Source organism: Microchirus variegatus (genome assembly GCF_963457635.1).
Source record: "Microchirus variegatus genome assembly, chromosome: 3".
Classification (NCBI taxonomy): domain Eukaryota; kingdom Metazoa; phylum Chordata; class Actinopteri; order Pleuronectiformes; family Soleidae; genus Microchirus; species Microchirus variegatus.
Window position 1 is genome coordinate 12636584 of NC_139804.1, and position 23600 is coordinate 12660183.

The window sequence follows — 23600 nt, forward strand, 5'->3', positions numbered from 1 at the left end:
CACCGGATGTGTCTCGTTGTTGTTGTTTGTGTAGTTTGATTGCAGCGGCATTTTACTTCCGGTCTGTCCGTCGAGGTCGTTCTGTTCCTGTTTCAGGAGATTCAGGATTAACTCACAAACATAAATAATGCTTACTGAAGATTAAAACCGACTGTGATCATCTGAGGGTTATTTTGCTTTTTATTTTTGACGTCTGATCAGAATGGCGGAAGAAAGTCAAGACGTGATTAGGTATTTTGTATTTTTAAAAAACAAAACAATTCTGCTTGACTTCTCATTTGCAGTGCGCGTGTGAAGAAAGCCATTCATTCGCGCTTTCATTCCTGCATTTGGAAAAAAGTTACTAATATTACAAAAACATGACAGAATATCAGTGTTTTTTATAATCTGGATTATTTACAGTCCATAAATGTTTCCTGTAAAAATGTGTGTATTTAAAATGTCCTGTTAGAATAATCCTGGGGCCTGTTTCAGAAAGCAGGCTCAACAAACTCTCAGTCTAACCCTGAACTCTGAGTTTTCGGTTTCAGAACAGCTGATTTGAGTTAGTTTGTTCAACTCGGAGTAGTTTCACCTCGAGTTAAGCGCGTGCACCACAAGTCTAAAAAGACAGCATGAATGTAGCCCCGTTTCAACGAGTCACCATGACAACGGGGAAGCGGATAGTGACGTTCTTCATTACACTGGAGTTGGAAATATTAATGCGCTCATACGGTGAGTTTGAGCATGTTTTTAGAAGGAAGTGTAACAGCAGCAAAAGAGAGGGAGACGGCGTCGGAGAGAACACTGCTGCTGATGCGGAAGTTTAAATATTACAGCGGGAAACTGCTTGAGTTGTAGATTATTAATTTATTTATTTAGGTGTAATCCCGCGGGGGAGAAGCGCAGTTGGCAGCAGTTTAAGATTAAACATAAAAACATTGTTCAAACAGGTAAAACCTCGGTATAATCTCATGGGATTAACCTCATTTTGATCATGTTTTACATAAAGTAAATATGAAGTGGCTGTTTGACTGTACAGTTGTTTAATCCCCAACATAATGATGTTTTCACACACATAAATGACTTGTCATTTATATCATGGTCAAGTGCTCTGCATCTCTGACGTTCTATAAAAAACTCCCATTTGTATCAAATATTTATCAAAACATGACTTATTTGATGTGAAAGTGTAGAAAAATATTACAATACAAAAGATTACTTGTTATTACAAATGTAATAAAAAAATGTTATTATGTCACAAACTACATTAGTGTTGTAATTGTGATGTGAGATGGTATAAGTTGACACGTCCATTAAATAATTAATCTAGAAAATGTTTCATATTCCAGCTTCTGTCTGGTATAAAATCGGCATAATGACAGTTTCTCTGTGCTTGTTCCTCAGTGTTGTCCCTGATGATGATCAGTGCAAAGAAAAGTTCAAGAAGAGTCACCATGTTGCTTTTTACAGGTATAGTGTCCAACAATCTAACACACACAGTTGCAGATAATGTCACGTCTTGATTTTGATCACTGTTGTCATGTTTTAAGACGACAGATGCAGAGTCCAATCCGAAAGCACCAAGCTCTTCTGGACACCATAGTGCTCACAGAGAGGGGGGCGCGATTTGACCTGCTGGAGCTCGACACACAGGTCTGAACATGACACTCACAATCAGCCACAATACCAACTGTTTTCATCAGTGAGTCATCACTTTGTCATATGTGACTATTTTCTGTTTTCTTTGTTACATATAACAAGTAAATCCTTAAAGTTGAATCGTTTTGGTTTGTGGACAAAACACGATATTTCAGAACATCATCATTTCTATGTTACAGTCGTCAAATAAAGTGTATTAGCAGCATTGAAAGTTGTATTGAAATACTAAAATGTCCACATTATCAGCTATACAGCTCAACCAGTTCACCTGTCATAAATAAAATAATAATACCATGTCATTTCCAAAGTAATATCCAGGTAGTAATTTACTCATGATAACATGAGAATGTTTATGAATCAAAATTGATAATTGACACATTCAGGGTTGTAACGATTAATCAATTATTAAGTGATTAATACCTTCCTTGCCGTTTATTTTGATAATCAATTCATCAGTTCAATTAATCAAGCTTTTCATTTTTAAACCCTTGCGCATTTGTTGTGCTTTTCATTCTTCATTTATTTGGCTGTGTTCATGTGTCCACATGACATGAATTTCGAAAAGATTGTGTATTTTTATTTGGTCTTGTTATTTCCAGAGCAGCTCCTATGGTAAGGCTAAAATAAACTGTGTACAAACAAGTGTTACACTCATACCATTAAGTGCCAAAAATGTCCCATTGAAACCCATTCAAATTGCAATTTTTTTAATCACACATCCTTTGACGCATATTACATTCATTTTATTATATCTGGGTGTCAATGTGGAATTTTGCCTTGGAACTGAAAATTGAGTGTGATTTTAATCACACTAATAGTGGTAATATTAGACCCAGCCCCAAGGGTTGATTTTCTGTTTTGCTCCATGTAACATCAAAACCGAATAATTTCTTTGTGGACAAAATACGATATTTGATCGACATTTTCTGACATTTTAAGGACCAAACATCTAATGGATTCATTGAGAAAATAACCAACAGATTAATGAAAATAATTGTATATTGTCTTATTATAATACAGTGTATGAAAGAACACCTTTTGATTCTCTCTAACTTTTACAGACACGTCTGCTTCTCTTGATATCGCCCTGCAAAAACGACACTGTCAGGATTTTAATAGATGAACTCCAGCCCATTAAAGCACGATACAGAGTTCCAGATGTGCTAATGGCAGAACCACAGTGTGAACAGTAAGAACCACATCTGCACCAATCATTAATAACTCGAATCCACTCCTCTTTTTATCTTGGTATCATTAAAAAAGTCCACTATTGTGCATCCCTAAATTCCTTTCTCTGCTACACTAAAAGCTTTGTGATTCACATGTGGTTTTAAATTGCATGGAAAAGAAATTGAGGAATGTTTTAACATTTTACTGTAGTTTTTAAGTCAAAATGGAACCGATGAATTTTTGAGTTTACATCTTAACTGACTGGAACTCTTTTTCTATCCCTGTGAAAACCACTTTAACTCTGCTTTGATTTGTGTGTTGGTGGTTATTCTTAAACACCGTTTGCACCTTTTTTAAACTTTTGTCATCTGGCAGGTTGAGGGTGGAGACACAGACCGGGGACGCCGCCACCTTGTCGTGGTCGTCTGGATGTCATCAGGTGCGCGTGTGGAGTTTTCCTTTCCAGGTGGAGATCCTGTGTGAAAATGAAGCGATGCTCACATTTAATGCTAAAGAGAAACTGTGGTTTGAGACGCTGCAGGATCGACCCAGGTGAGGATCCACATTTGTGTACATAATAGCTTTTGATACCAAGTACCACCTGAGAACATATTGACCTCTTGAGGCAACACCATTATCACCAACGTTAATATACAGTGGTGTAAATAGGTTAAGCAAAGTCAGCTACAGACATTTCACAGGAAGTAGATTTATTCCCAATAAGATTGTTTTCTCTCTCATCATCCTCCTCTTTCTCACATATACTTTATCAACACTGGTATAATGAAATGAGATGGAGCGAGAGATAAGGTATCCAGTCCAGTATTAGATTATACTGCTGCGGGGTTCCCTGACGCAGGGGTTGGCAGCAGTCTTCACACATCGCATCCAAGCGGCTCTGTCCAGCGGGTCCACGTTGGTGAGGCTGCACTCTTTAATGTCCTTCTTTACGCACTCAATCCAAGATTTCTTTGGTCTACCACGACCTCTGTTGCCCGGTAACTGCAGTTTTGTGATAGTGTTGATGCAGCCACTAGCTCTTTCACGTGTCCGTACCACCGGAGACGACGTGACCGCAGCACTGAGGAGATGTCTGCAACACCTAGTTTAGAATGTAGACTAGCAGATGGTGCCTCATCCATGGCACCACAGATCCACCTGATCATGGCTCGGTCATTTTGGCGCAGTCGCTGCAGATCAGGGGCAGTAGGGGCCCAAGTTTCACTCCCGTGAAGGAAGGCTGGACGTACACATGAGTTAAACACCTTGCCACGGGTTTTGAAGCCACGGGTTATTATTATTATTTAATTTATTATTATTTTGTTATTTGTTTCATTCTACGCACTCTGGTCAAAATTCCTCAGCTCCACTCTGATCACATACCCTGATATATACAGTAGAACAGTATTTTTGATTTTCCTCCAAGTACCACCAGAGGAAGCTTGCGTACCACTGGTGGTACACGTACCACAGTTTGAGAACCATGGGTTTAAACTATTTATCTGACTGGGGGAAAGTGTATTCTATGTATATTTTATGATCTTTTTTACAAATAAACAAAATTAAATATTCAGCAAATTATACAAAATGAAGTCAGAATCATCAAATGTATGAGAACCATGCCCGGCAGCTTTGGTTTTAGAATGTATTATTGATGGTCAGGGACAGAATGAGACAAAACACTGGTCTTGCAGGCCTCATTAGGTCAGCTAGTAAGGAGTTGAGCTTTGAAACCAAGTACTAGGCTTCAAAACCAAGCAATGACAGACAAATACATGCATTTACCTCTGTATGTTATTATCTAACTCCACATGTGAAAGAAAGGTAGCTTTATTACATTTGTTCATGCCTGCGTGACATAGATTTGGTTACATTTCCATTTAAAAATGATACATACACGTGAAATTATAATAAAACAGTGCATTTGTATGTAACTTTTAATGTTAAAAAAAGGTCTAAAGGCCCCCAGGAATCTTCACATTATCAAATCTGGCCCTCTATAAAAAAAGGGTTGGACACCCCTGCTTTAGAATAATAACTAAACACATTTTGATCCAAAAGTCAACATGATGTGTGGCCTAATAAGGGATTTTTATATGTTTGGACTTTTCCTTTAACGATTGAAAAACAGTCATTACTGAGACTTTTAAACAAAGTTGTATTGCTTTCCTTTGTCTCTTTCTCCCTTAGGTCCACATCTCATGGCAGTGAGGTAAGAGAGTGTCAATGCTGTTTAAACTCTTGTTCTATTGTATTAATCCAACATGAAGCTGAACGTTTTCTGTAAATACACTTTTTCCTCGTTGTTGTTCCACTGACAGAGTCAAGAAGAGCCCACAGCTTCATTATGGAAAGAGACTTTCCGGCACTTTGAGGATATTAAAGCTAACGGTTTGTTCCTGCTACAATTAATATTTTACTGACAAATTAAAGGGACACTGTGTAGTATTTATGGGTTTATATGACCCACAATCCACTTTTGTATACATATTATATGCTCCTGCATTGTCTAGTCGCTGTATAATAGTTCTTGTTTCATTTTCGTAGTTTTTCAAAAAGTCATGTAAAATAACATGGTCACGGGCCGCGGTTGCATAGCCAATGTTAGCAGCGAGACGCCATGTTTCTACCGGAGCCTGTAAGGACAAACGCGAGAGAACAAATCAAGTGTCGCTTTACTTGTAGCGGAAGTCCCGCCTCCACTGACGGAGCAGTTACGATATACAAAAGACACACTTATACATCTGAATAAATACTAGAACCTCATCTGCTGACACGGAGAAAGACGACGAGGACGACATTTGACCGGCTGAGGATACCGTAGCGCTCAGGGAAGGGAGGGGGTGAGCAGAGGAGTAGTTCATTGTTGTAAATTTCAGCCTCTCCTCTAGATGTCACTATAAACTATTTACTTCACCTTTAAAGGGAAAAGTTCTAGTTTATAGTGACATCTAGAGGAGAGGCGGAAATTTACAACAACAAACTGCTCCTCTGCTCACCCCCTCCCTTCCCTGAGCGTGACAGTGGTCTCTGCCGATCAAATGCCCTCCTCGTCATCTGTGACCGTATCAACAGATGAGATTCTGTATAAAGACACGTTGATACGTTTTACTTGTGTATATTGTCATTGTATAGATCATTGACGTGTATGGTAGCCATACGTATGATTTTTTTCATATCCTGTAAGCATTTGTGCACTTGTAAAAAAAAAAGTAGCGATAATTGCATTTTACTGTACGTGATCAGAACGAGAGACAGAGAGAAAGAACGAGTGTATAGAGAAGCAGACCAGGGAGGGGAGCACACGTCACTCACTACATGTGTTAGACATTGTTGGAAGGCTGTAAATAACTCAAAATGTCCCTCGGCCTATACTTGTTCCCGGTTTTGCCATGGCTGGCCACATATAATCCTTTTGGGTTCATATGAAGTGAATTTATTTTTCCTCTGCTGGCAATTTTGAAAGGTTGTCTTTTCATTCATCATAAAATCTTTCCAGTTTGTTTTTGTTCACAATGTGAGACATGAGGCTTTGCAAGTTAAACACAACATTCATCCATCCATTTTCTACTGCTTTTATCCTCCACAGGAGGGTCGCGGGGTTGCTGTGCCAATCAGCTGACAGGGTGATAGGCAGGGTATGTTCATGTGTGTCTTTAGTCTGTTAGTTATTTGGATTTTACCTGACACACTAACTGCATCTACCCTCGGCCAGAGCCGGACAGTAACAGAGTACATTTACTTGAGTACAGTACTTAAGTACAATTTTGAGGGATCTGACTTTACTCAAGTACATTTGAGAAGCAAATATTGTACTCTTTACTGCACTACATATCTATCCATAACCGTGAGTACTCGTTACTTCTTCTATAAAAAAAAACCCCAAAAAAACCAATTCCATGGTCAGATTTAGTTGAGAGACAAAACCATGGATGAAACAATGGATGAAGACACAGTAGGTCCATCCCGGGAATGTGCCAATACGTGTCCCCACCTCGCCAGAATATTTCAATTTTCTGAACAAGTTAATGATAGTGTTCACTTCAAGTGTTTGCTGTGTTTACCAAAACAAAACTTCATCACCACCTACATAAATTAAAGGAGCATGATGTAATAAATCTAAAGCAACTGGCCATAAAATCCTCCTAATATGTCACAGAGACTCAGGAATAATGTTCATATAACAAACTGAACTCACCAACAACAACAGTACAGACAAAATATTTGCATAAAAAAATCTTTTGCAGACTGCAAATCATGTTTATGTTTTGACATCATGTTTTGGCATGTGGCGCCACCTACCGCCATCTACCAATAATTGCAGTCAGTAGAGTCTCAGCTGCCGAGCAATTACGTTTTAGCTACAATGGTGAAACGGTGAAAAACAAAAACTAAAAGACCTCGGTATTTTAAATTTGAGTGTAGTAACTGTTTTTGGCCACATTCTTACATATGGCGCCTATAATCTTCCAACTTGAGGAAGAATGTCAAGGTGCGTACTTTGAAATAAACTTCCTTACATTTCTAAGCGATAAAGAGCGTTGCCATTGTGCTTTTGCTAAATGTTAAATAAAGCAACATGGTAAAAAGATAAAAATGACTTAATTTTAATTTCAATTCCTTTTACATTTTTCAAGGTATTAACATTAACATTTCTCATAACTTCATGTAGCACGTTTCTATATGTAAATGTAAGAAGTGTGGCAGTAGTAATTAAATATTTAGAAAATGTACTCTTGTACTCTTGATACTCAAGTACTTTTAAAAACAAGTACTTCCATACTTTTACTTAAGTAGACATCTGACTGTAGTACTTTTACTTGCACTTGAGTAAAATTTAGCAAGGGGTATCTGTACTTTTACTCAAGTAAAGAAGCTGTGTACTCTGTCCGCCTCTGCCCTCAACACTATGATGCACATTTCGCACTTCAGGTTACTTTCTTGTAGACTCTTATATTTGATACAGGGATGGTAGTTCATCGGTCTTAATACATTTTTAAAATGGCATCTACTCTTTTATATATTACAAAAAACTCAAACAAACACTACACAAATAAAAACTAAGCATTAACAAAAAATAAAAACTGGCAAACCCACACTTCTACCAACTAATCACTCCCACCAACTCGCGAGAACATTGTCTAATTAAGATCTCTGGTGTCAAAGGCCAAACTTGAAACGGTGATCCATGCTTTTATTTCTTCTTGTTACAGATATACTACTGTAACAGCCTTTTTTTACTTGTTTTAACAAGAGAGAGCTTGACTGTCACCAGGCGGTAAAGAACACATCAGCGCGGCTTTTAACCAACACATGCAGGACAGATCACATCACACCAGGTTCAGTATCATAGTGGGTTTAAGAAGCCTGAGGAAGAGCTGCTTTCTGTACTCGTCCAGGCTCAGAAGTCATTGACACAAAAGCCTCTGTATGAATGTCTGAATTGATTGATGTGGTTGTACTTGTTGGTTATTTTTTACTTGATTTCATTCTATGGACTCGCACCCACTTACATGGGAGAGGCTGTTAGCTGTAAGGACAAGAGGGGATTCTGTTGCTTATAATTAGACAAGGGTTTTTATGGCTTTGAATCTATGTGTTTTTGTGTCTATGTTTTTATACATTGTATTCTTATGCCTCTTTTATTATTTATTGTGTCTATTTTATTGTATTTATCTGTGAAAGGTGCTATATAAATAAACTTTACTTACTTTACTTACCCTCTGTATCTCCAGGTCCCAGCAGCATCGGCGTGGACTTCTGTCTCCATGGTTTCAGTCACGTGTACGGTCTTCCAGAACACGCTGACAGCCTGCAGCTCAGAGACACCAGGTACACACACACACACACACACACACACACACACACACACACACACACACACACACACACACACACACACACACACACGCACACGCACACGCACACATTCCTGAACAGAAAAGTTCGTTTTAGTGGTTGAATGTTAATATGCTTGATTAATTGCTCAACAACAACTGCAGCCCAGTGTTTTCAGTATAAAAAAAGGTGAATTTGGTTCAGTAAATAACAATAACATTTCTTAAGATTTTTTATGACAGGTAATCTAATACACTTGTATGTGCTAAACTTTAGCTTCACACTGGAGCGAACAATGCAAGACACCAAAATATGAGTTTAGTATGATTTGACTGCAGAAGCTGGTTGGCAAAGTTTTGGATTCGTCCAAATCATTATGTGGGTATCTGTGGTCTCTGAAGTCCAGGATGGCGGGGTAAAGAATAAAAAAAAGTTAGTATTAGGGCCACAGATGAAGAAAAAAATATTTTTGATGTGACGAGATTAGTCACGGCTTTAGTCGAAATGTCATGTTGAATAAAGTCGACATAATGTTTTCGACTTTATTCTCGACATTTCAAGTTTTTCCTCATGTCTGGCACTAATACTCTGTCGTACGTAAGGCAGGTGATCTGAAGCACAGAGGAAAAAAGACACAAAGCAAGTCAAACCTGAACTTGAGTTTGTCAACAACTGATGTTTAACAATGATCAGGGGCCTCATTTATAAACGTTGCGTACGCACAAAAGAAGGCGTACGCCACTCTCTACGCAAACCATGGGATTTATAAAAAGAGAACTTGACGGGAAAATGTGCGGTCCTCCACGCCAACTCTGACCCATGCGTACGCACATACCTGGGGTAAGGCGAAACTGCGCCACTGATGGCAGAAGAAAGAAACGGGAGAAATGTGTGAAACTGATCGTGTAAAATAAATTATAAGTTATATTACCTCTCATATATGAACAGTTTATTTGCAAGAAATGGATAAAAACAACTACATTTCTACAACGAACAAACAAGCTAACTCCCTGGAGTGCACACGGGAAACATAATGATTTAGGACAATAGTAAGACAACAGTAGGGCAAATTATGTATTCACTGATATCAGGGTAATTCTAACACGTGTAGCAGATACCTAATCGACGGGCATATAAAGGCAGGTACTCACAATGCGTCATGGCGCACAATGATTTGGCACTGTTAGAGGATGTGTCAAACGGAAGGCTACGGAGGGAGCGGAACTTCCGAGACGAGCTAGATCCACTGGCCAACAGTGATGAGTGGCTGATGAGCCGTTTCCGACTCCCACGAGCTGTCCTCTTGGATCTGTGTGCGGCATTGGGCCCATCCTTAGAGAGGAGCACCCGCAGAAACCACGCCGTGCCAGTCCCGCTCCAAGTGCTCACAACACTCGGGTTTCTGGCGACAGGTGTTGTGCCAATGTAGGTATCCCCGACAGAAAGTGTTCACCCTGGCCACGGAGGCGGAGGCAGAGAAACATTGGTGCGCTTGCTTTCACCCAAGTAAATTAAAACTCAAAATTGCATTGTTTAATGATTTATTTTATGTGTACTTCACATACTAGTCTATAACCTCTGGTATTATTAACAGCTTTCTTCTATTCTAGCCAAAAATATGGGGGGATACACATTATGGCAGACAGGTAAACAGTCTGAATGAATGTGTTTCCCCCCATATCTTTGCCAGACATTATAGAGTAGTATGTGAAGTATACATAAAATACATCATTAAACAATGCAATTGTTTTAATTTACTTGGGTGAAAGCAAGCGCACCACTGTTTCTCCGCCTCCGCGGCAACACTTTCTGTCGGATATACCTACATTGGCGCGACACCTGCATGGGTGTCCCCCTAAACCTCCGTCACCTCTCCACTCAGGAGGGATTCCCCGATGATCCCCACCAGTTTTTCATCCAGCGGGGTGAGCTCCGGTTGGCCTGTTCCTCGCCCGTGGCACAGACGCTCTGCCTGTGTGACTCCAGGCGCTTTTTTGCGTCTACTTTAATGTCTGATCACTTTTTTTTCACCTCGGCCACACTCCGACCTTCTGATGAAACAGCATTGACATTATCCGCCACATGCTGCCACTCTAGAACACTAAACAATAAAGCCTTCCTCTTCTCCACCTCCCCGACAAGTATTTCCACCTCGTGAAATTACGTTATTTGGCCTTTCTCTCCGATTTCGGCATGATTTCAGTCATGAATCAATATTTATGAGGGGCGTTTCTCTGAATATTTATCGGCAAATATGGGCGTGGTATGACCCGCAAACAGGTGCGCCACATTTAGAGTAGATTGTGATTTATAAAGGGAAATCAGCGTAGGACGTGCGTGCGCACTGTTTTATAAATCAGGATATTTTTGTGCGTAAGCACTTTCTGTGCTTCGTGCGTACGCCGATTTTGACGTCGGTCCTACGCACAGTTTTATAAATGAGGCCCCAGGAATGTAGCAGGTGGTGAAGGGAGGGTGAGCTGCAGGTGTGCTGGTTGGCTACATCTGCAAGAGAGGGGGGCGGAACTACAAAAAGGGGGTGGGACTTCAGGTTGTCAAATCACACACACCTACACAAGACATCAGAAGTAACAAAATAAAAGACTTAAAAACAGACCAGTATCTCCAGTATATGTGGAAATGAGAATGTGTTGGTATCTAGTGATAAGTGTTAGGCTAGGTAAATGAAATGGCAGCCCCATTTAATGTACCTAGTAAAACATATTACCTTGCAGAACGTAAAAAAAGAAATACTTTATTGTATGAGAATGTCTTATATATTTAAATTCAAACATTCAAATAGGTTATTGAATGTTGTATGTAAACAATTATCAGGCCACTATCTAGTGCCATAACTCTCATACATTTGCAACATTTTAATGCAGTTGTTGACTCTTCTATGTGGTCTACGGCAATTTTTTTAATTCTGCAATATTTATATTCTGGAAATTATATTTTTAGGTTGTAGTAGCATCTTAGCTCAATAAAAATGTCCCTGTGAGTTCAATAAAGTATATTTGATTGTCTTTTTCTTTTTTCTGTCACAGAGATGGGGAACCTTATCGCTTGTATAACTTGGATGTCTTTGCCTATGAATTGAACAGTCGCTTCGGCCTGTATGGCTCCGTGCCACTGTTGGTGGCCCACAAACTCGAGAGAACTGTAGGAATATTTTGGCTGAATGCGTCAGAGACTTTTGTGAACATACATTACAGCTCCAGTGAGGATCAGGTGAACCAGCACTGTCTGTCTGTGTCTATATGTTACCAAAAGTTGCAGAATTGTGGATTAAAATCTTCAAATGTTATGACTGAATCCAGAATATCTCAGTCCTGTTAACATCACATCCTTAGATTTATTCTTTAAAAGCAGGATTGAAACCTTCACATTGAACATGGAAAGAGGTTGGTCATATACAAAGATGTAAACTTATACTAAATCCCGCTCTCATCCAGGAAGAGCAAACACCTCCAGTGAAGAGACGGAGGATGCAGCCACACACTGACGTCCACTGGCTGTCAGAGAGTGGTGTGATCGACTGTGTGGTTCTGCTCGGGCCCGGTCCACAGCAGCTCTTCAGCCAGTACGCTCAGCTGACAGGTGAGATCCCACTATGGTAGAATGGTCTAAGAACCTGGATAGCTCAGTCAGCATTATCTTGACTTACTACAGTATATGTGGGTGTCTCTCACTTTGTTGGATGTATTCTGTGTTTAAAGAGCAAATGTTATTATTAGTCATTAGTAATGTGCAGTAACTTTAAAATCTCTGTGAGGTAATGTTAAGTAGACGTCATTATATTAATAATTTCACTGTTTACATGGACACCAATAATCCGACTATTGACGTTATCCTGTCATATGATATTGTTTATGTTTCAAAAAGAGTATTCCAGTTACAGTAATATAACTGTTTACATGTTACACAGCATAATCTGATTGAGACTCATGTCTACATTATGTCTACAGTATGCCCATTGCTGTGAAAACTCAGATCAGACGAGTCTTTTAAGATAATGTACTGTATATTATTTCAGCCTCATCCTTAAGGCGTTAAAACTGTAGTGTGTATCTGTTGGATTCAAGTCATTGTCTGTCTCTGTGATTCTCAGTGTAGCAGTGTTGAGCGCTTTTGTCGCTCTGTGACGTTCCTGCACTTCCTCCACACAGGAAGTGATTTGTTCTATGTCAGGCCAGAAGAATACGAGCAGTCTGCAAACATGCTGGAGTTTGACTGAAAACAAAAAAACTGTCAGAGAAATAAATAAATAAATTATTCTGCTGAAAAAAGGTTATTCATTCAGCAGTTTGACAGGATAACTCATCTTGCCCCCGCCCGCCCCTGCTCTGCTGCTGTATATACAAAAACGCTCCGTCAGTCAGGTCTGATAGTACTGCCTGACAGACCCTTGAGATGAAGGATGCAGCATACATCATTTCTGTTCACAAAGACCACACAGAGGCACAACAATATAACCAACAACAAATATTACAAACTTACCTACCTTAAAAGCAGTGAATTTGATCATTTGTCCATCACTTTGACGCAGACCTTCCTCTCTTTTCCTCGGCGTCCTTCAGGTCATCAGGCCCTGCCCCCTCTGTTTGCCCTTGGTTACCACCAGTGCCGCTGGAACTATGACAGCGAGGCTGACGTGAAGTCTGTTGATTCTGGATTTGACCTCCACAACATCCCATACGATGTTATCTGGCTGGACATTGAGCACACAGATGGGAAGCGTTACTTCACCTGGGACACTGATCACTTCCCCAATCCGACTGAGCTGCAGCGCCACCTGGAGAGGAAGAAAAGGAAGGTCAGCCTTATAGATTAAAACAATTCACAGATTAAAGAGCTTTACAAGGTTTGGACTATTATCATGTGTTGTTGTTGTTTTTTTAGTTGGTCGTTATAAATGATCCTCACATCAAAGTGGATCCTGATTGGTCCTTGTTCTGTGAGGCCAGAGATGGAGGACATTTTGTCAAGGACAGAGAGGGACAACTCTATCAGGGCTCATGTTGGCCTGGTAATGTTTTCTCATAATAGTTTCTCTTATATGTATATATACATATACATATATATATATATATATATGTATATGTATATATATATATATATATGTATATGTATATATATATATATATATATTTGCATAAATATAATATTCCACTGTCATTATTTTAAAGGCCCAGTGTGTAAGTTTTTTCAAAACAAACAGTCAAGCTTATTTGTCTATTCAAACATGGCGGAACAAAATGGCAGCCTCTGCAAAATAAGGTGCTTACCTGAAGTACATTGGAAAAAGGCAAATTCTAAGACCATGAAAACCAAAATATTAAGTTTTAAGTGATTAGACACTTATGCAAACATACTAAAAGTTAGTACCGATAAAACCTCCCAAATGTTTTACACTGTACCTTTAAACCTAAATTATTATATTTATGTACCTGATTATGTCTTCTTTTTAAAATATTTTTAAATCTAATCAATTAAATTACTTGGAATTTAATTTCATCAATATGATTTTAAAATGTCTGTGTTCTACACTAATTCAAATTGTAATAAAGAAAAGTTTGAAATAATTTATATCTTTAAATATCATCGTTATTTTAAAGTGCAGTTATTAATATATTGATGGTATCTCCTCTGTCTAAGTATTACAATTCAAAAGGCATTATGTAAAAAAATAAAATAAAATGTAATTATACTTTATCCAAATCAATCAACCAGACAAGATAAGATACTTTTTATTGTCATTGCACACAAACATACAAAGAAACATATATATTTAACTACCATATTAAAGTGATCAGATAACATCAGATTACTTCATACTCATTGTAAGTTGAATATGGGACTGGATCTACTTTTTGTGAATGTTATACACATTGAAAACCTGATTTTATTCATGTTTAATCCTTATTTTCTTAAAGGTAAGTCCTGTTACCTTGATTTCAGCAGTGCAGCCACTCGAGCCTGGTACTCCAGATGCTTCTCCCTGGACAAATACAAGGCAAGTGTCAACATAATCATCAAAATCAGTCACATTGTGAATCAGTTCGAGCATCAACAACCAAAGCACAACAGACTCCTTGAAAAAGACTTAAACCTTGTGCAGATGCACTTTGATCTTATTTAAAGCCTTTGGAAACCCAAATCCACAAAAGTCTTCTAACTATGTAATTTAGGGTCTTATGTACATAATATTTAAGATGTAAAAATATTAGAAATCAGTTTTCAGTTTTTTATTTCATTCGATATGCCCCATGTGTTGAGGCTATAGTCCTCTCTGCCCCAGTTTGAATCCTGCACTGAGTGGCCCTATACAGTACTGCATGTCACCCACCCCCCCACTAATACTATTCAAACCTTGCTCTGATACAGGGGTCGACTCCGTCTTTATTTGTGTGGAATGATATGAATGAACCGTCTGTGTTCGACGGGCCAGAGCAGACAATGCCAAAGGACGCAGTGCATTATGGGGGCTGGGAACATCGGGAACTGCACAACCTGTACGGCTTTTACCAGGTGAGGGATAGACTCAGTGACAGAGCTATCAGAGCTATGAATGACAATAATATGTGTTTAACTGTGTGATGTTAACATTGTCTTCGAAGGAAAATGACTGATGTTTTATTTCACAGCACATGGCCACAGTGGAAGGTCTGATCACTCGCTCAGGAGGTTCACAAAGACCTTTTGTCCTTTCACGCTCTTTCTTCGCTGGATCACAGAGACTTGGTGAGTTACTTTAACCCTTGATAAATGTCACAGGTGCACAATTGGTAAATTACTGTGGGAATAATACACAGCGCCTTATATGGACATCAGGGGTGTGTAGGTCACATATTCAGGTTTTAAAAAACCTTATATTCTAACCTATTCTATTTACATTTACATTTAGGGCATTTGGCAGACGCTTTTGTCCAAAGCGACTTACAATAAGTACATTTGTCACAAGAAAGGAACTTTCCATAAGTGCTATGATACAAGTGCTGAAGGTAGGAACCTATTAGTACTTTAGGTTAGTGCTAAGTAGGGTCGAGGTGAAGTCTGAACAAGTGAGTCTTCAGTCTTTTGCGAAAGATGGCGAGGGAATCTGCTGTCCTGACGTTGGTCGGAAGTTCGTTCCACCACTGAGGTGCCAGAGCTTTTTTATAAAATTGAGTAGTGATAATTGTGCAGTTGCAAAATGGACTGTTTCTTTTATTTGTTCATAAAATTAACCAAGTGAACTTCGAACTGTAACATAATATTTCCAAATTTCACAAATTCAATTAAATCCTTCTTTTTTTCTTTTTTTTTTAATCAGTATTTTTTTTTATTCAGGAGAAAATGGGGGGAAAAAAATTTGGATTCCCCATATGTTGTGCTGTATAAGACAATATTATCGCCATATACATTTTAACATAGTAATGGAAAAAAAAAACATTGCTGTGTTCTCAGGGCTAAACATGGAAAAACCCTGTTTACACAGTTTACATTGCATATCTATTACTTTAATTTCCTGCTGTTCATAATGCAAATTTACCACATTTATTTTTTCACAATTTATGCTGCTTACCTATTTCCATATTGGAAATATAGCTTATTATATCAAATATCATGTTGTTCATCTGCCGATTTTTGGTGTGGTGCACAGGTGCAGTATGGACTGGTGACAATGTTGCCAACTGGGAATATCTGAAGATCTCAATTCCAATGCTTTTGTCAATCAGTGTGACCGGGGTGGGGTTTTGTGGAGGTGAGCTCAGTTTTTAATTTGTATTTAACCCTTCTTCTGTTCCTCTTTCTACCAGAAGTGAAACCTTCTTTTTTTTTTTAATTGTGAAACTACATATATACTGAAGCGTTTTAAGAGAAAACCTGGTGTGTACAAACAAGTAAGATAATACAACCATAACACAGAACATAGACAGGTGATTTAAAATAGCAAGAAGAAGAAACAAAGAATAAGGAACAGGAAAAATACAAACAGGACAAGCAAGATCATTACACTAAGAATATATTTACTAATATTTGTGTAAAGACATTTTATAAATAAATACTAACATTTCAGTGACTGACGGTCCTTTTCTTAAAAGTAGTAAGTATTTTCTATAAATTTGAGAACATAACTGATTCCAGAACTGATTTATTCTGGATAAAGTGCTCTTTTATTTTTTATTCCACTGCTGAATCTCACACTTTAATTTGCGCTTTCTCATACTCTCCGTCCATGTTTTTAGCTGATGTCGGTGGGTTTGTCAAGGATCCAGATCCGGAGTTGTTGGTGCGTTGGTACCAGGCTGCCGCTCTGCAGCCATTTTTCCGCGGTCACTCTGCAAACGTGACAAAGCGCAGAGAGCCTTGGCTGTTTGGCGAGGAGGTGACGGCTGCGATCCGCGCTGTAATCCAGCAGAGGTACAGTACTGACAGTGCTTCAGCACCTTCTATTGTCTATTTATTCTGATTATAGTTCTACTTTCTGTCTTTTGCTATGAACACTCCAATAGAACTTTACAATCTGATTATGGCATATACATGTTTATATACTGTGACTAAAAATGTACTATTACACATGTTTTAATCCACTGATTGCTTTGGTAAATGTAATACAATGGCTGGTTAATATCAGTATATTGCTGTCCATGTAAATAAAATAAAATTAAACAAGTACAATTTTGAGTAACCTGTCTCTGCTTTATTCAGATATTGCCTGCTGCCGTACTGGTACACTCTGTTCCACCAGGCTCACACCACTGGTCTGCCTCCCATCAGGTTTGTGTTTTCTGTTGTCCAACATCCAATGAATGAATGACTGAATGAATGAAAAGTAACCTTATTGCTGCAGTTTGTCACTTTTAAATACAAACAGATGTTTAATACTTTCAAACCAGTGTCAGATATCTTCACACAGTGGTGATTAAGTCTTAAGTCTGCACACATAGTTACACATTTTACATCATGACTGAGCAGGTGAGGAGGAAGAAGCACTCGGTGTGAGTAAAGTGAGACAGCTTCATACAGCAGCACTGTGCCTGAAAACACAGAAGTGGATTCTACCACTTAAAATAAACCTGGATGTTTGTATTTTAATCCCAATTTTGGCTTCTCGTAAAAAGCACCATTAGTGCTCTGCCAACAGAACTCTAATGGTGCTTTTCCACTACACAGTTTCAGCATGGCTCGACTCAGCACAGTTATTCTTCTATGAATTAGTCGTTCAGAAGTGATCTTTATGCTAGCTTCAGCTAGCTGTTTATTATCATAACAAAAACAAAAAGAAAATACTGCGTTTTGAGGGGGCGGGACAGTCCACCTCTTGACACCGGACTGGCCAAATCACAACCCGTTCAGTGGTATTTTAGTTCAGTGACTGTGTCAGACAGAGTCTTTGTTCCAACTGCTTTGACCATCACTAGTTTGTTTGTGTCGCATATAAAACGATGTCACAGCAGTTTCATGCAGCCATGATGTGATGACACTGTCCACTTGAGGAGGTGCTATATAGTAATGGAAAACAATACCAAACCAAGTAAAGTTGTGCCGTGCCAAGCCATGCTGGAACTCTATAGTGGAAAAGTGCCATAAGCAAATCAGCAAATCAAGCACTCCCTACATCACAGTCACCAGCTCCAGTTTCCCAAATACAGTCTGGAAGTGTGTGTGTGTGTGTGTGTGTGTGTGTGTGTGTGTGTGTGTGTGTGTGTGTGTGTGTGTGTGTGTGTGTGTGTGTGTGTGTGTGTGTGTGTGTGTGTGTGTGTGTGTGTGTGTGTGTGTGTGTGTGTGTGAGAGATACACAGAGAAAGAGAGTGTGGGTAGGAGTGGGGGAGAAAAAAGTAGGTCACATACCACATGGTCTTACAGCTCACAAACTGTTTTGGTAATTACTCTGATATCAACAGTGGGCTAAATAACATAAAATAACTGGGTCTACATGACTGCATGACAAATTATGTGTGTAATCTCTAAAATGTTTTCATGTTCTGGTAATGTAATGATTAAAAACACTTCTTCTATTTCAAACAGACCTTTGTGGGTGGAGTTCTCGACAGAACAGAGCACCTTTGCTGTGGACAACCAATATATGATCGGTGATCATTTTGCATTATTACACGGACAGTTCAGTTTATAATGTAATCATCGCATTTTCAACAAAGTTTGACATTTTTTGTTTGATTTCATGCAGGTGGAGCACTGCTGGCCTGTCCTGTCACTGAACCAGGTGTTCAGAAGGTCACAGTGTTACTTCCTGGATGTGCTGAGGTAAATAAACCACCTGGTGGTGACAAATGTTTCCTGCATGTGCTCGTGTGTCATAAAGGCTTATTTCTGTTTCAGATCTGGTACGATGTCCACTCTGCAGAGGTGTACAAAGGAGGCAGGACACTGAGTCTTCCAGTCACTCTGGACACAGTTAGTGTTTAACATGATACGAACAGTAGGGGGAGTCGTGGGGCTGTAACACAGACTGAGCTCACAGATGTTATCGGGTTTCCTGAGGGAAATAAATGCAAACAAATGTTTCAAATTATTATAATATTGGATGATTGTTCTAGTGCAGATTAATTTGAAATCAGATACTGTTATATTTTTTATGAAGGTGTTAAGAGTGGTAAAGTAAAGTAAAACAATGAATACTCTGACTTTAAGTCATTTATTGATGGTGAAATAATGAAAAACTTGTATGGTGATTCAGTGGTTAATCACTTTAATATCTTGTTTATTTCACTTTTTTTCCCTCCACCACACCTTCAGATCAGACCAATGGTTCAGATGATCATCGTCATCACCATAAAATAGAAAACAAGCACATACAGTATTTTCAAAACTCATCACAGGAATGAGATTAATTTTCACGTATATCAACATGGAAATGAATCTAGAACAGCTTTAACAAAGGTGTTTTCACTGTGTACAGGTTCCTGTGTTCCAGCGCGGAGGATCAGTGGTGTGCAGGTCAACAGGAAGTGGCTGCTGCACAGATGAGATGCAGCAGCTGCCTCTTTCCATCACTGTGGCTCTAAATTCTCAGGTGAGAATCAGTGTATGTTGACTTCTGTCAGTCAGTCAGTCTCGTTGTAGAGCTGTTATAGAGCTCCAGACACCACACGTGACACAGTTTGTTTACACCTCCATGTTGGCAGGAAAAGCTTCTGCAAATGGATGGTGAACATGCTCATTTCAAGTGTTCACGTTTGTGGCTCTTAATTATTAAAGTAGTCTGTCCTCTCTGCAGGGAGTCGCTGATGGTGAGTTATACCTGGACGACGGCCACTCTTTCAGTTACCGTGACAGAAAGGCCTTCTGTCTGTGCAGGTTCAGCCTGCTGTCAGGCCGGCTGCTCTGCCGGTGAGTCACACTCACACCAGTTCACTTTTAGATCATGTAAACGTAGCTGGGAAGTACATATGTGTACTTTGCAAGAAATAAAACAAGAAAAGTGACATTTGAATATTTTAAAGCTGCAGTGTGTAACTTTTGGTGATTTTTTGTTGTTATTCTGCTTCTGTTTGGTCTTCATGGACAAAAATTATGTAACTTTATTTATATATTTTCATCCTTCATCTTAAAATAAGCTATCGTACCTTTTCCACCAACATTTCCAGGAACTTTGATTACCAGGAACTGACTTACCTGGGGGGAAAAAAAAAATCCCCGGTAATCTGTGTGGTTTGAGTTTCCACCACACCTCATTCGCTCAAAAGAGCCTGAACCTATTGAAGAAGACATGTAACTGTCATGATCTCTTCTTTCAGTCCTTCTCCCCCTCCTGCTTATCACATGCCTGCCACTCCCTCCTCATCAGCTCAACTCCACCCACCTGTTCACCTTAGCTGCATCTGATCTCCAATCAGCCTGGTATATAAACTCCTCTCCACCCAGCTCTCACTGCCAGGTTGTTTTTTGATGCTTGCATCAGACTTTCCAGCAGTTCTCTGCCCGATCTCCCGCTTTCGACCCCACTTGCCTTCTACTATCCTGCCTCGCCGATCTCCTGGTAATCAGCTCAGCTTTCCATCCCCAACCACGATCCTCGCCTGTCCCTTTCTGGGTTCTGCCTCTCTGCTCCCTTGGTGATTACCTGATTCAGCTCTACAAAGTGATTGTTACTCCCGTCTCCTCTGTGGCTACCTGCACTTACGTGACTCTGATTATTCTTTCACTGAGTGAGTACAAGACTGAGTCTCATGGACATTACTCACCAGTATCCAGGTTTGATTCGGCTACCTAACCTCCAATCCCTACCAGAGACCGTTAAAGGCCAGCGGCCAGAAGACAGACAGCACACTTGCTAAATAAAGTTTATCAAAGATACTTGCCTGTCTTGTGCTGCTATTGGATCCAAACCACACCCATTACAGTACAATCTGGCCAAAGAATGGATCCAGCGCACAGCCCCAATCCACTGGCTCGCCTAGATCGGGTGGTGACCCAGCTCCAGCTCCAAGAGGCGATGTTATCCTCTACCACAGCTAATATTCAGTTAGCAGCAGCTAACCCAGAGCAAGCGATAGCCACCCTATCCACACTAACTCACCCCGACCCTCGCCCAGTCCATCTCTCTACTCATTATCAAAACATTGTTTTAAAAATGGCTTTGTCACGACTCCCCACTGTAGTCCCTTTTACGCCTTTGACCTCCACAACAGACGTTCTTCTTCTGTGGTTCAATGTACACAACTGGATGTGCCCGGACTAGTGCCCGGAGCAGGAGGATCTGCAGTTCAGGAGACGGGATACTTGCGTCACGATTGCAGGCTTTTCCAGACCGCTTGCAGAGCCCGACAATACAATAAAACCCAACTTTCTCAGCAGTGGCAGAACTGTTGGTTTCCAAACTTTAGGGTTTCATAAACAAGGTAATCGCGCAGATACATGCCAAAACAACTCCCGGTCTATGGGAGCTTTAATAACCTGAGTGGCAACCGGGTTGCCACTCCTCCTTCAAAGCCTTCTCCACCGAACTCGGATAAAGCCCACCTATACCTGCGACATCCCCAAGCCTTGGGGCCGGCCTCCTCAACCACCTTCTCTGCTCGACCCGTCTACTGCTGAGTCTGATACTGACAATCCCAGCTTCGAGGACCCTTCCTCTGATGAGCAGGCCGAGCTCCCGGGAGCCGGAGAGGATGGCGGTGAATGTCTCACACAAATATTATTAATATTAGTTTGATGTTTTCTCTCTCAGTTCTGCCAGGGAAGAAGGAGTCTTCGATTGTAACACCATCGTAAGCTCCGTCACCGTCCTCGGCGTGAAAACCAAACCGTCCGCTGTGACCGTGCACGTGTCAGGTGAGGAAGGTCTGTGGCTTTTACACCTTAATCAATTTACAACTGTCACATTATATAGACTTGAGCCAGTGACATTCAGAGGAACAATGACAACATAAAGGGGAAAGTTTAGTTTTTTAAGTGTGGTTGTGTGATCATCACATTGTCAACACTGACTTTGATTCTGAAGAATGCACCATTGTTTGGGACCTGAAAACTTGATCTTACCAAAATTATGGCCAACAACAGATTAATTTAGCAACTAAACAAAAGGCCTGCCTAAAAAAATCTACACCTGCTCAAGTCTATGATATCTTATGGATGTTTGCTGCTTTTTTGTTCAGTGAAACAGCTTTTTCTGGCTAAAAACTAAAGTTCATAGAGAAAATCAAAGCTTTTAGATTACAGCACAGGGGAGTTGTTAAACAATTGATGCCTCCATCAGTCAACTCAATTGTGATATCTTGTGTCTTTGGTGTTTCAATTCTTTCATTCAGATTTACCAATGTGACACAAATTTTACAAATGTAGCAGCAGCAGACAAGCAGTTCCTGTGTCCCTGTTAGCTTAAAACACTTTATATCTATGGACTTTGGTGCAGGAGATTCACTAGTTAATAACTGTCAGCTTCCAGTCAGGAAAAAGTTGTCTAATGGTGTAGGAGTGGATTTTATTAGGTGAGCCATGTTTGTCCTGACTGGAACTAACTATGTTATAATTGAGAGCATGTGTTTGTGTCCCAGCCTGGTTCACATAAATGGCAACGCTCTTTGTGAAGTCAGTGTTGAAACTGTGTGGATAACTCATACAACTACACTAAAAAACAGTTAGGAAAATGCAACTTCCTTTTGAGAGCTTTGTTTTTGTATAAGACACTGTTTTAACTTTTAAAGAAAGAAAACACAAACGATTCCTCAATGTTCTTGCAAATCATGTCTTTTCATCACCAGGTTCCAAGGATTCTTCTGCTGTCTTTCACTACTCAGACTCCTGCTGTCAGCTGACAGTGAGCAGCCTGAACCTCAGGGTGGTGATGGACTGGGACATACAGATTACAGATTACCTTTGATGCTCGTGCTGTGACATTGAAAGTGCCTTAATATTGATCTTTATTGTGAGAAAAGTCTAATCAAAGACTGATTTTTGCTTCGGAGTGGATCATATGTGATGTGTGCTTGTGCAGATAATATTATCTTATATGGCTATTGAGGAAATTACACTGCAAAAATTCTTCTCTGAATTGAAGGGATGGCACAATAATAAAAAAAAAAAACATATTTTACTATGGGCAAATATAATACTTAATTGATCATGAATTGATATCTTTAAATGAAGACTTGTTTGCTACTTTTAATATTAATGTGGGAGAGGGGAGAGGCGGGGGAAGGTTCTCTCAAACCACTGCGCTTCAATGGTCAGGATCACACATGGGAGGTTGGACGGTATATTTTTGATACGTGGCATCAATAGATCTTGCATTAAAATAACAGATTTCACATCAGCATGAGGGATTTTGATTTTTATGGTGCAAACTAAATGCTGCTCTCCATCGATTTTGAGATTCTCCTCTTCATTTATAAATGAATCAACCCCTATTTCAAACAGAAATAAGTGAGGTCGTCATTATCAAAATCTACATTCAATACAATGTACAAACCTCGAAATCTGATATGACTTTCCCTTATGGGTCT

The 23600-nt window shown here is 39.6% G+C and overlaps 1 protein-coding gene across 1 annotated transcript; it reads left to right on the forward strand.

Moving 5' to 3' along the window:
* Nucleotides 1-202: 202 nt before the first annotated feature.
* Nucleotides 203-22978, forward strand: ganc (glucosidase, alpha; neutral C; the record flags this gene model as incomplete). The annotated part of the gene is made up of 24 exons (XM_083886826.1): nt 203-231; nt 1387-1452; nt 1533-1635; nt 2703-2830; nt 3187-3363; nt 5135-5202; nt 8547-8643; nt 11697-11880; nt 12105-12249; nt 13230-13465; nt 13552-13678; nt 14586-14665; nt 15037-15180; nt 15297-15393; nt 16295-16396; nt 16881-17055; nt 17344-17412; nt 18664-18728; nt 18824-18900; nt 18976-19050; nt 19556-19669; nt 19874-19986; nt 21827-21930; nt 22860-22978. 24 exons carry the CDS (start codon nt 203-205, stop codon nt 22976-22978), a joined length of 2694 nt encoding a protein of 897 aa, XP_083742952.1.
* Nucleotides 22979-23600: the final 622 nt, after the last annotated feature.